Source organism: Rhinopithecus bieti, unplaced genomic scaffold (genome assembly GCF_001698545.2).
Source record: "Rhinopithecus bieti isolate Rb0 unplaced genomic scaffold, ASM169854v2 scaffold_6782, whole genome shotgun sequence".
Taxonomy (NCBI): Eukaryota; Metazoa; Chordata; class Mammalia; order Primates; family Cercopithecidae; genus Rhinopithecus; species Rhinopithecus bieti.
Genome location: NW_016805866.1, coordinates 1718455 through 1732598, shown reverse-complemented (window position 1 = coordinate 1732598; position 14144 = coordinate 1718455). Strand labels below are relative to the sequence as shown.

The following is a 14144-nucleotide window of genomic DNA, read 5'->3' as shown; positions in this document are numbered from 1 at the left end:
TTTTTTTTTTTTTCAGGAAGTCTTCTCCAACTCCTCTCCCTGCTCCTGTTTAGGTAATAGACCTCTTATGTGAGTTTCCATTATCACCCAATAACTGACCCCATCATGACACTCATCACTCTCTTAGGAATAAAACTGAACCTCTGTGAGATTTGTCTACTGTTACACACGGAACATCTAGCAAAGTGCCAGGCACAAAGTAGGGCTCAATAAATATCTGTTGAATGAATGAAGTAATGGCCAAGCTGCTAGGACATGCAAGTAGAGACACCAAATAGGCAGTTGTATAAGGTAGATGAGGGAAAAGGAAGAGCTAAAGAATTCAAGGTTTTTAGCTTATAGAATGCTAAAGTGGTGCTGTTAAAAGAGAAGGAACAGCTTGGGAGGAAGATGATGTGTTTATTTTGGATATGCTGGTTTTGAAGAGCCTGTGAGACATCAAAGTGGTAATGTTTGGAAATTAGCTGTATTAGGAAATAGTGCAGCCAAAGGAATGGGAGTGTTTACTCAAGGAGAGTGGGTATAGAGGAATTAGAACAAAATATATAAAGAAAGAGCTGGTAATTAAGTAGCTGGCAAAATTAAAATAGGAAGTCAGGAAAGGAGACTGAGGAAGAGTAGCCGGGTGAGACAAGAAGAGGAATGAGAGAGGAATATGAAGGAAAACAAAGAGGCAAGAATCTGAAAGAGGAAGGACTTGCTAGCAACATAAAAAACTGCAGAGATGTTCAATAGGATGGTCTCTCAGTCTCAGCACTGCTGACATTTTGGAATAGATAATTCTGTTACGGGGAATGTCCTATGAACTGTAGAATGTTTAGCAGCAACCTTCACTTTTACCCACTAGGTGCCAGTAGCAGCCCCGTCTCTACCAAAAATGCTAAATGCTTCTAGGGGTAGAGTTGCCTGTGGTTGAGAACTACTAAAATGACAGAAACACTAACAAAATAGCCATGGAGTGAGTACATTTAGCCAAAAACTGTACAGATTGCTTCTGGTTATATTATTTCGCATGCCTGAATTATCTGGATTGCCTGTCAAAATCAATTAAGTGAAATAAAGATCTGCTTCATTTCATTCACTCTTTGTCAACCCAATATGGAAAATCCCTTTTCTCCTCACTCTAAGGGGATAACAATTCCATTTTTAAGGTTTAGAATTATTTTTAATTCTCTTTTAACGCGAGAGAGATTTGAAACCATTGGCTATGTTTATAATAAAATGTAAATATTTGTATTAGTAGTGAAAGATGATTCAAGAATTGGTGACTAGGACAGATGGATGTTTGTCTATCTGTATATCTGTTTAGCTTATAAACTATGGGATGTTTATAGGAGAGATTTACAGCTAAGGTTTTGCCACATCCCAAGATATATTAAAATACATCGAGAATTATGAAATTCTCAAAACCAAATGAATTTAAATTTCATTTAGGTTTTAAAAAATCATATAGGAATTAGGGAGTGGAGATATAGCAAAGTCAAATAAAAATTATGTACATAAAATTGTCATATACATTGAAAATTTAACTGCCATTGATTTATGCAAGTATAATAGCGAGTATTTTTCTTGATAGGACACATTTAGAGAATAACATATCACAAATGCAAACTTCTCTTTATAATAAAAAAACTTACATTCTGGAAATATTGGGCAGACTAGAAAATGCGTGACTTGGAATGGTTCTCAGGTGAGTCTCAATAAGCTTCCTGTGAAAATAACAATTACACAATTAGAGTTTTAATCTTTGGGCCTTTCTAATAATTCACCTTAATTATAAAAACATTATTAAAAGCATGACAGTTGTTACATATGTTTCCTTACGTATAATCAACAAAAAAACCAAACATACCAAAGAACCATACATATACATTTTTTCTCCCAATAAGAATTGAGTGTGAGATTCAGATGCAGAAAATAAATCATCAAACCTCATCTATGAATTAGCAGTAAACTAGTATGTCTTGCCTCGTATCACACTTTCTTTGTTAATTGAAGGGCAACATTTTTTGGGGGTCTTTTTATTAAATTGAAAAAATGTGATTATTTTACCTTTTACTTTAGGTTTGGGGTACATGTGCAAATTTTATATAGGTAAACTCGTGTCACAGGGATTTTTTTTTGTAATGATTATTTCATCACCCAAGTATTAAGCCTAGTACCCAACAGTTACTTTTTTCTGCTCCTTTCCCTCCTCCCACCCTCCGCCTTCAAGTAGGCCCCAGTGTCTGTCTATTCTCTTTTTGTCTATGAGTTCGCATCATTTAGCTGTCATTTATAAGTGAGAACATGTAGTATTTGGTTTTCTGTTCCTCTGTCAGTTTGCTGAGGATAATGGTCTCCAGCTCCATCCAAGTCCCTGCAAAGGACATAATCTTGTTCTTTTTTATGGCTGCATAATATTCCATGGTGCATATATGTACCATGTTTTCTTTATCCAATCTGTCACTGATAGACATTTAGATTGATTGCATGTTTTTGCTGTTGTGATAAGTGCTGCATGAACATTCATGCGAACAACATAATATATTCAGAAGTATATTAAGACTACTGAATTTATAACATGTACTTGTCAATGGAATTGTCTTGGAATGCTATCAGAATATACATTAAGTACATATTAAAAAGAATTAAATGCATGTTTTAAATATTAAGGGTTAAAAATAGTGGCATGGTTACCACCTTCTTGCACAAGTAAAAGTCTCCTCAATCATATCTTGATCTTATCATCTACGTGCTGCAGTCTGGAAATAACTGACTGGCAAGGAGCAAGTTCTTCCTCATAATCTTAAGACATCTTTGTTGGATTTGCACCTTAAAGGTGTGACTTTTCCTCTGGTTTGCTTTTTTGGAGACTCTTCAGAAGGTAGAGACTGTTCTCATTATACATAATGAAACATCTTCATGCATTCCAGTATGCCTCTCCACCTACGCACTCCATTTTTTGAGTTACGCTCTTTACTATAGTTACTACTTGAGAATCTTGTATGGAAAACAGTGTGCATAGTGTATTAACTTGGCAAAAAGACAATGCCTTAGCACACTACTCAGCTTCTCCATGTGTCTGTTTTTGCCATTTAATCACACTGGTAATCACACATCATCCAGTTAGTACCTCATTTATAGCTATTAGAATAACATTGTGTATTTTTTCTTCTCTAAGCTGAGGGGTTACTTCTCAACAATCTATTTCCTTGGTCTATGCTTTCTTTGAATTATTCATTTTTGCTACGATTAAAATATGTCTGTAACTTGCCTAATCAAAGCATCAGCAAGACCAAATTAATTGGTAAAAGGACCTATTACAATGGATGGAGGGAGGTGATGTGAATGACAAAAGAGTAAATCTTCAGCTCTTTCCAACCTCTGGTGTTTCGCCATGAAGCCCAATGTTGTCTTAATATTATTTCAGAAATTCAGGTTCCATAAATTACTTGTTCTCCTTTGAAGGTCTCCTACTTATATTTCCTTAATTGAGTTATCCAGATTCGGAAGCTAAAAAGATATGAGAAGAACAAGTCATTCTACCAAAATCTTTGTGTAAAATTGGGCCATGCCAAAGGAAAACAAAAGATACACACCTGTTGAGTATCACCCAAGGCAATTGAGTTTAAGCTCGAAGATAGTCTTACTCATAGAGCTGTCATAAGGCAAATATTTTGTGGGCATATTTATGGTAAGATGTTAGGTAATATGGGTCTAAACTCTAACTTTCACTGGCTAAAATTTTTTGAGTTTAGCCCGTGTTCAAAAGTAAATAATGTATATAAAATTAAATACAAAACTAGAATATGATTACAATGATTTCTAAGAAATTGACTTGGAACAGAAATAGCATCTAAGTGCAATTTAATAGCCTTTGGACTAAAGGTTCAAATAATGTTTCTATTCTTTCCCAAAGTATGAGTTTCTGAAATATATAATACCTGTTTCTTGAATTCTCTTTCTCTTTTGCATGCATACACTTCTGAACAAAGATCTTTTCCCCACTATTGAGTTAGTAGTGGCACAAGGTGTTTTAAAAGACAAAAATATTTGAAATGCTAATGTTTTGCTTAATTCCACAAACAAAATATTTTTCCCAGTCAGATTTTTTACCAAAGAAAGCTCACCAATATATATAGACCAAAAAGGATTATGTGTCTCAGAGCATCTGTCTTAGTAGTAATGCAATATGCACAGTAAATCAAACAAAATTGAAGTTGAGGGTGCTAGCAACCTTAGCCTGAGATAAAAGTAATGTCTTCTTGTTGAATAAATTCAGTTAATGTCATGATTATAACACACTCTGGGACAAAATACAGATTTCAATAATGTTAAATGATTAGAATGGCAACTAGTATATAGATTGCCAAATTGATTGCAATTTAACAGTTCATACATTTTGCCTGGATATTTTCATAGTAATGTTCACATAATCTAAAAAAAGACATAGTTGAGTTTGTATAAATTTTGTTGACTTTTGGTATAAATTGTCTTGGTTGCCTCTCTAAAATTCACCATATTAGCTTAAGCTCTGCTTTAATTCCTTTCCTAGCTTTTCAAATGTGATTAGTCTGACTGAGCTTATGAAAACATTGAAAAGGAGTTTTCTTCAAAGGTATCTATTTCCCTTCAGATAAAGAACAAAATAATTAGTGAGGGCATGGCATCTAGGAAATTAAATAAAGATACCATATTTATTTAGAGAGCATTTGCTCCATTTTTCCCTAATAGTTCAACCTTACAATAAGGATTGTGGGGAAAATTTATTGTAATATGTGGATGCCTCATGACCCCCACATGCATGTGCTCCAGCACGCACATAACCTTTGTGGAGGTTTTGTGGTTGTTTTGATTTGCCATAGTTTTGTAGCTAGAGTTAATTTATAGAATGTTTGTCATCAATCTGTTTTTATCCCTCCATCTAGGGGCAAGTGGCTGGATGTTCTTTCTATTATCTACCTTTACAAGAGAAGGCCTTTTATTCAGAGAATCTTGTGATATTGTGATTACTGCTTTAAATAGAAATGAAAGAAAAAAACACCAAGTGACTGTTTATTTTATCAAAATATTTTATTTTAATTTCAGAATACATTTTGAATATTTTTGGAAAAGGCAAAGTACACATCTAAGTGTGTATTCTTTTGACAAAAATATTAGAAAATCTTCAAGGTGCTTCACTATTGTCCAAAGAATTTGTATCACAATAGTATTTGTTTCTAATGAAAATATGCTAGTTACTGAAGAGGCTGTTTTTTATTTGCCTTTGATAATTCACAAGAAGAAGACAATGATGATTCTAAAATATGACAAAAAACCTCACGTCATACAAATAGTACATCTATTTACTATTAACGATTAAGGCATCATATGTAACTCATTGGGAAAATAGTTCACAGCTATAGTCTTGTATCCTATGTGGAGAATGTACATTTAATAGTTAAAGAAGTTGGCCTCAAGATATAGAAATTATATGAGAGAAAAGATACAAGCTGAATTTGCAATGTCAATATGTTTTTCTGTGATTTCTTTAATCAAGAATGATCATTGGAGATATGACAAATGTTTCCTTTGGGGCTTGCTGAGGCGAGATTTATATCTGTCAAATGTCTGCCTTAGGAAAATATAATGTAGAAATTGACATGCATGTGAACCATCACTGAATGACTTGCAGATTTTGCAGGTAGGACCCAGTTTTAAGTTCTGTCTTTTTGGTTCTTGCAGTAGCAATGGGGGAGAGAAATATGGTTAATGTAAAGAGAGCCGACAGTTCTCTGTTCCAAACAAGAGTAGTTGGTGCAATTAAATTTTTCACAGTAATCTTGCATGATACTAGGCTTATTTCACTAAAATTTCATCAACATGTAAATCCAATCAACATTCCAACATTTTGTTTCTTACACAGTTTTTGGAATGTTAAACACGTAGCTTGTGTTGCATATGTGCATATGTAGGTGTGGGTTTTAACACATTTCTCACTATAGCCCCTACCTAATGACCATGTCTGAATTGTACTGAGTTGAGGAGGCTGGCTGATCTTTGCCATGGCAGAGACTGTGTGGTCCAGAAACACCCAACTTCCCACTTGTGTGTTCTATTTGCCTCCTGGCAAACAGGCTGAGGGTATTTTGTGATTCTGCATATTTGTTTAATATCAATGTCATCTTCATCGTAAGGGCCTCTTGTTGTATTAACCACCTGTGTCAATCCATCAACCAGTATTTCACTGAGGTGTGCCAAGTATATTTCACTGAACTATTCTATGTGAGTATAGAAAGTATTCATAGTAGAAAAAGAGGGAATTGGTACAAATAATCCAGATTCTTTTATATTGTGAAGTTGTGGATTACAAATTAGGTGATATTAATACAATTTAATGTGACATTTATCATTTGCCTGGTGTTCTTATTTTGGTGAGAATAATTTTTTTTTCTTTTCTTTTTTCTTTTTGAGATGGAGTTTCATTCTTGTCACCCAGGCTGGAGTGCAATAGTGCAATCTCAGCTCACTGCAACCTCTGCCTCCAGGGTTCAAATGATTCTCCTGCCTCAGCCTCCTGAGTAGCTGGTATGACAGGCACCCACAACCACACCCAGCTAATTTTTGTTTTTTCAGTAGAGATGGGGTTTCACCATGTTGACCAGGCTGGTCTCAAACTCCTGACCTCAAGTAATCCACCCGCCTTGGCCTCCCAAAGTGCTGGGATTACAGGTGTGAGCCACTGCACCCGGCCAAGAATAAATTTTCATTGGTGAATTTGTTTTACTGTTGTGCATTAAAAAAATACTCTGTGGCAAACTGTGAAAGAATACAGCAAGTGTAGGATTTAAAATCAGGGATTTTAGACCCACAAGGACCATGCAGTTAAACACTTGGGACTATTTGCATATAGACTTTTCTTTAAAAATAAAATAACTTAAACTCATTATTCTCTTGTGTTTTCTATTTTGGATGGTATAGTAAATTTCAGTCAGTGTTGCTGCTAAATTATTTACAAATAATACAGAAACATCAAGTGATGTGATGTCTACAATGCAAGGTGTGACACTGCAGCTGAAATAGAATGGCATACTGCCCAGAATCCAAGTGTACTTGTGAGTTATTATGTGGGGTCAAACAGAGTTTCGATTTGGGTTTTTTTTTTGTGTGATCTGAGCCCCAGAAACTCAAGCAATAACTTGACAAGTTTGACTTATCGAAATTGCTCAGCTTAGGCCATCTGGGAGAAAGTTGTCTATTCACAAGCATTGGTTTAGGTCTCCAAATTGTTGAAAATATTAAATTTGGTTTCATTTCATTATTTGGCATAATTTTTTATATTGAAACTATTATTTCACAGTTCTTTATTAAGGCTTACTTTACACCCAGTGAGATGCACAAATCTACAATGCATATTTATATTCTTCGGTGTATATAAGTATACTTATACTTCACATATCTGTATGCATATAGGTGCACATAAACCCATGAGACCAGTGCCTAGATCAAAATATAGAATATCTCCATCACCCCAAAAGTTCCCTGTGTAGTTTTCCAATAAGTAATTGTATTAGTCCATTTTCACACTACTGATAAAAACATACCTGAGACTGGGAAGAAAAAGCGTTTTAATGGACTTACAGTTCCATGTGGCTGGGGAAGCCTCACAATCATGGCAGAAGTCAAGGAGGAGCAAGTCATGTCTTACATGGATGGCAACAGGTAATGAGAGAGAGCTTGTGCAGGGAAACTCCCATTTTAGAACCATCAAATTTCATTAAGCTTATTTAGTATCATGAGAACAGTACAGGAAAGACCTACTCCTATGATTCAATTGCCTCCCACTGGGTCCCTCCCACGAGAACTTGAGATTTGGCTGGGGACACAGCCAAACCATATCATTCCACCCTGGCCCCTCCCAAATGTCATGTCCTTACATTTCAAAACCAATCATGCCTTCCCAACAATCTCCCAAAGTCTTAACTCATTTCAGCATTATTTCAAAAGTTCACAGTCCAAAGTGTCATCTGAGACAAGGCAAGTCCCTTCAACCTATGAGCCTGTAAAATCAAAAGCAAGCTAGTTACTTCCTAGATACAATGCAGGTACAAGTATTGGGTAAATATAGCCACTCCAAATGGGAGAAATTGGCCAAAACAAAAGGGCTACAAGTCCAAAAAGTCAGCAAGTCTGAAATACAGCAAGACAGTCAAATCTTAAAGCTCCAAAATGATCTCCTTTGACTCTATGTCTCACATCCAGGTCACACTGATGCAAGGGTTGGGTTCCGATGGTGTTGGGCAGCTCCAACCCTGTGGCTTTACAGAGTACAGCCTCCCTCTCAGCTGCTTTCACAGGCTAGCGTTGAGTGTCTGGAGATTTTCTGGGTGCATGGTGCAAGCCATCAGTGGATCTACCATTCCGGGGTCTGGAGGACGGTGGCCCACTCTTCACAGGTCCACTAGGCAGGACCCCAGTGAGGACTCTCTGTGGGGGTACCCACCCCAAATTTCCCTCCTGCATCGCCTTAGCAGAGGTTCTTCATGAGTGCCTCACCCCTGTAGCAAACTTCTGCCTGGACATCCAGGCATTTCCATACATCTTCGGAAATCTAGGCAGAGGTTCCCAAACCTCAGTTCTTGACCTCTGTGCACCCGCAGGCTCTACATCATGTGGAAGCTGCCAAGGCTTGGGGCCGGCACCCTCTGAAGCTACGGCCTGAGCTGTACCTTGATCCCTTTTAGACACAGCTGGAGCAGCTTGGATGCAGGGCACCAAGTCCCTAGACTGCACAGAGCAGAGGGACTCTAGGCCCACCCCACAACACCATTTTTTCCTCCTAGGCCTCTATGTCTGTGATGGGAGGGGCTGCCAAAAAGTTCTCTGACATGCCCTGGAGACATTTTCCCCTTTGTCTTGGGGATTAACATTCGGTTCCTCATTACTTAATCAAATTTCTGTAGCTGGCTTGAATTTCTCCTCAGAAAATGGGATTTTGTTTTCTGTCACATTGTCAGGCTGCAAATTTTTTGAACTTTTATGCTCTGTTTCCTTTTTAAAACTGAATGCCTTTAACAGCACCCAAGTCACATCTTTAATGCTTTGCTGCTTAGAAATTTCTTCTACGAGATATATAGATATATATACCCTAAATAATCTTTCTCAAGTTCAAAGTTCCAAAAGTCTCTAGGGCAGGGGCAAAATGCTGCCAGTCTCTTTGCTAAAACATAACAAGAGTCACCTTTGCTCCAGTTCCCAAGAAGTTCCTCATCTCCATCTAAGACCAACTCAGCCTAGATTTCATTCACCATATGATTCATTCATTGTCCATATCATTATCAGCATTTTGGTCAAAGTCATTCAACAAGTCTCTAGGAAGTTCCAAACCTTCCCACATTTTCCCGTTTTCTTCTGAGCCCTCTAAACTGCTCCAGTCTCTGCCTGTTACCCAGTTCCAAAGTCACTTCCACATTTTCAGGTATCTTTTCAGCAGTACCCCATTCCCAGTACCAATTTACTGTATTAATCCATTTTCACACTGCTAATAAAGACACACCTGAGACTGGGAAGGAAAAGAGGTTTAATGGACTTACAGTTCATATAGTTGAAGAGGCCTCACAATCATGGCAGAAGGCGAGGAGGAGCAAGTCACATCTTACATGGATGGCAGCAGGCAAAGAGAGAGAGCTTGTGAAGGGAAACTCCTGTTTTTAAAACCATCATATCTTGTGAGACTTACTCGCTATCACAAAGACAGCACAGGAAAGACCTGTTCTCAGGATTCAATTATTTCTCTCTAGGTCCTTCCCACAACATGTGGGAATTCAAGATGAGATTTGAGTGGGGACACAGTCAAACTATATCAGTAATCCTGCTCTTCTATAGGATAACTACTATTCTTAATTCTGTGATCATAGATTGCTTATTTATTAACTTCACATAAAGAATCATACATTAGCCACTTTTCTGCCTTACTTCTTTTGTTCAACATAATGTTTCTGAGACTCATCTGTGTTGCTACATGTATCAGTAGTGATTTTTATTGCTAATTATGAATATGCTTTTTTTTGGTTCATTCTCCAGTTGATGGTTGTTTCCAGTTTGGGGCTACTACAAAGAAAGCTGCTACAAAGAACATCCATGTACAAATCATTTTATGGACATACATACTCATTGCTCTTGGGTAAATACCAAGGAATATAATTTATGGATCATAGGTAAGTGTATACTTAACTATCACAAAAACTCCTACTTTCCAAAATGATTGTAACATGTTCACTCATACCAGTGATATATAAGAGTTCCAGTCAACCCTACATCCTCACCAACACCTGGTGTTATCAGTGTTTTAACTTGTAGTCACACAGGTAGGTGTGTTTCCATCAGCATTCTTGATTGGTATTTATAATTTGCTAAAGGATTTGGAGAAATGCACAGTTAAGTTAAAAAGGTCTATTTGTGTACACAAGTATAATGCTTAATTTTATGTGTTAGCTTGATTGGGTCATGGGATATGAAGATATTTGATTAAGCATTATTTCGCATTGTGTCTGTGAGGGTATTTCTGGATGAGATTGACATTTGAATTGGTAAACTCAATAAAGCAGCTTGCCCTTCCCAATGTGAATGGGCCTCATCCAATCAATTGAAGGCCTAAATAGAATGAAAGGCTCAGTAAGAAAAATTATTTATCTCTGTTTGTCTTTAAGCTGGGACACCAATTTTCTTTGCTTTCAGACTTGGACTAAATTCTACACCACAGGCTCTTCTGGTTCTCAGGCCATTGGATTTAAACCAGAATTTATACCATCAGCTCTCTTGGTTCTCAGGACTTTCAACTTTGACTGATCCTATACCTTTGGCTCCTATACCTTTAGTTTTCCAACTGCATATCTTGAGCCTCTTAGCCTCCATAATCATGTGAACCAATTCTTTACAGTACAAATCTCTCTTCCTCTCCCTCTCACCTCCCTCAGTCCCCCAAATTTGTTAGAACTAATAAACAAAATTCAGTAAAGTGGGTTACAAAATCAACATACAAAATTTAGTAGTGTTTCTATATGGTAACAATGAACTATCCAAAAAAAAATTAAGAAAACAATCCCATTTGCAATAACTATAAAAAATAAGATACTTCGGAGTAAATTTAACCAAGGAGGTGAAGAATCTGTATACTGAAAACTATAAAACATTGATAAAAGAAACTGAAGACACAAAGAAATGGAACGATATTCTGTGTTCATGAATTGGAAGAATTAATATTGTTAAAATGTCTATACTACCCAAAGTGATCTCCAGATTCAATGCAATCCTATAAAAATTCCAACATCACTTTTCACAGAAATAGGACAACCTTAAAATCTGTATGGAGCCACAATAGGCCCTGAATAACTAAAGCAATCTTGAGCAAAAATAACAAAGTTTAAGGCGTTAAACTACCTGATTGCAAAATACATCACAAAGTTATAGTAACCAAAACTCCAGGTTACTGCCATAAAAACAGACACATCAATGAACCAAATAGAGTAGAGAGCCCCCAGATAAAACCACATATCTATGGTCAGTTGATTTTCAACAAAGGTGCCAAGAACACACAATGAGGAAAAAACAGTCTCTTCAATAAATGGTGTTAGAAAAAGTGGCTATCCGCATGCAGAAGACAAAAATTGGATCTTTATCTCTCCCTTGATATTAGAATCAACTCAAGATGGGTGAAAGTCTTAAATGTAAGATCTGAAACTAAAACTCATAGAAGAAGAATAGGAGAAAAGCTCCTTGACACTGGTCTGGCAATTATTTCATGGGTATGTCCCCCAAAGTATAGGCAACAAAAGCAAAATTGGACAATTGGGATTGCATCAAACTAAAAAAAAAAAACTTCTGCATGGCAAAGGAAGCCATCAACAGAGTGAAAAGATAACCTACAGACTAGGAGAAAATATTTGCAAATATATTGTCAAAGGACCTCATTTTGATAAGGGACTCATATCAAACATATATAAGGAACTCAAACGACTCAATAAAGCAAATAATCCTGTTAAAATGGGCAAATGATGTGGATAGACACTTCTCAGAAGAAGACATATAAATGGCCAACAGATATATTTAAAAATGCTCAACATCACTACTCAACAGGGAAATGCAAATTAAACCACAATGAGATATCACCCTGCACCTGTAAGAATGGCTATCATCAGAAAGGTGAAGGCTAGCTAGTGTTGGCAAGGATGTAGAGAAAAGGGAACTTTCACACACTGTGTTGTGGAAATGAGAATTAGTACAACTATTTTGGAAAAAAGTATGAAGGTTATTTAAAAAACTAAAAGTAGAAATACCATATGATCCAGCTATGCCACCGAAAGGAATAAAAATCAGTAAGCTGAAGAAACGTCTGCACTCCACATTCACTGCAGCAGTATTCACAGTCGCCAAGACAAGGTAAATTTAAAGCTTTCTGGAAAAGAGTCATGATTCTAGATACCATTAAGAACATTTGTAATCCATGGGAGAAGGTCAAAATTTCAACATTAACAGGAGTTTGGAGGAAGTTTATTCCAACTTCCATGGATAATTTTGAAGGGTTAAAAACTTCAGTGGAAGAAGTAACTATGGATGTGGTGAAAATAGCAAGAGAACTAGAATTAGAAGTAGAGCCTGAAATGTGACTGAATTGCTGCAATCTCATCATGAAATTTTATTCAATAAGGAGTTGCTTCTTATGAGTGAGCAAAGAGAGTGGTTTCTTGAAATGGAATCTAGTCTAGGTGAAGATGCTGTGAACATTGCTTAAATGACAAAGAAATTTAGAATATTACATAAACTTAGTTGATAAAGGAGAAGCAGGGTTTGAGAAGATTGACTCTATAATTTTGAAAGAAGTTCCACTGCATATAAAATGCTATCAAACAGCATTGCATGCTACAGAGAGATCTTAGCACTGGTAGACTACACCATGTAGTGTAAACATAATTTTATATGCACTGGAAAACAAAATAAAATTGTGCAACTTACTTTATTGTGATGGCTTGTAAAGGAACCCATAATATCTTCCAAATCTTTCAAAATTGAAAAAAGGGTGGATTTTAAGTGTTCTCATCACAAAGAAATACGTAAGGTGGTGTATATGTTAATTAGCCTGATTTGATCATCCCACAAAGTATACATGTATCAAAATATCATACTGTACCCCATAAATAAATATAATTATTTGTCAATTAAAATTAATAATTTTAAGAGAAAAGTGCATTACTTTACTATTATTATCTTTATAGGATTGTACCTACCACATGGAGTTGCTATGAAGATGTAATAAATTATTATTAGAAGCACTTATAACAATGTTAGGAACATAGTGAACACTAACTAGGTGTTTTAAACAAAAACATATAAATCAGTTCGCCAATTTCTTGATGATGAGAAATACAACTGTCACATGGATCTGTGGTCATACGACCAATTTTTCTTTTCAGCAGACTATTTTAGGGAACCATGAAGTATTCAGAAGTTTGCCTGAAGATCATGAAATCAATCAAAACAGGAGATGGACCCATTTTAAAAAATGTTCTCAGGCTAAGAGAGCACAGTATTGTTGTTTCATACAAGAAATAACCTTGCCTCAAGGTCTGAACACTGATTTAAGTTTCCTTTCTCCAGGACATGGACTGGTTGGGAATTTCCAGAGTTCTCATCTCTGGCTCCACTTTTCCTTTGCATTTATTGCTGATCAATCTCCTGGCTGATGGATGTTTTCTTCATATTGTAGAGTGTTATTCTGTTTCCCTTAAGAGATTTTATATGTCTTTATTATGATCCATTGTGTGTTACTTTAAAAATTTACTTGATTTCATTTGTTTCTAAGTTCTTAGGAAGAATTACAGTGCACCTTCAATATTATTGGGAATATTTTATTGTAAACTGTGTTACTCTGTTTTCATACTGCTATGAAGAAATACCTGAGACTGGGTAATTGATTCACAGTTCTGCATGGCTTGGGGGGGCCTCAGGAAATACAATCATGGCAGAAGGTGGCAGAAGGCGAAGGGCAAGCAAACACCTTCTTCATGGCAGCAGGAGAGAGAGAACAAAGGGTGAACTGCCAAATACTTTAAAAACCATCAGCTCCTGTGAGAACTCAGTATCCTAAGAATAGCATGGGGGAAACCGTCCCCATGATCCAATCACCT

At 36.4% G+C, this 14144-nt stretch overlaps 1 protein-coding gene across 2 annotated transcripts in view; it reads right to left on the bottom strand.

Annotated features, from left to right (window-relative positions):
- TSHR (thyroid stimulating hormone receptor) overlaps positions 1-14144 on the bottom strand; it is a 189123-nt gene that overhangs the window by 75084 nt on the left and 99895 nt on the right. For both annotated transcript variants that reach the window (XM_017873847.1, XM_017873848.1), the window contains exon 2: positions 1638-1709. In XM_017873847.1, coding sequence (XP_017729336.1) covers positions 1638-1709 — 72 coding nt within the window. The remainder of the gene's footprint in view (positions 1-1637; positions 1710-14144) is intronic.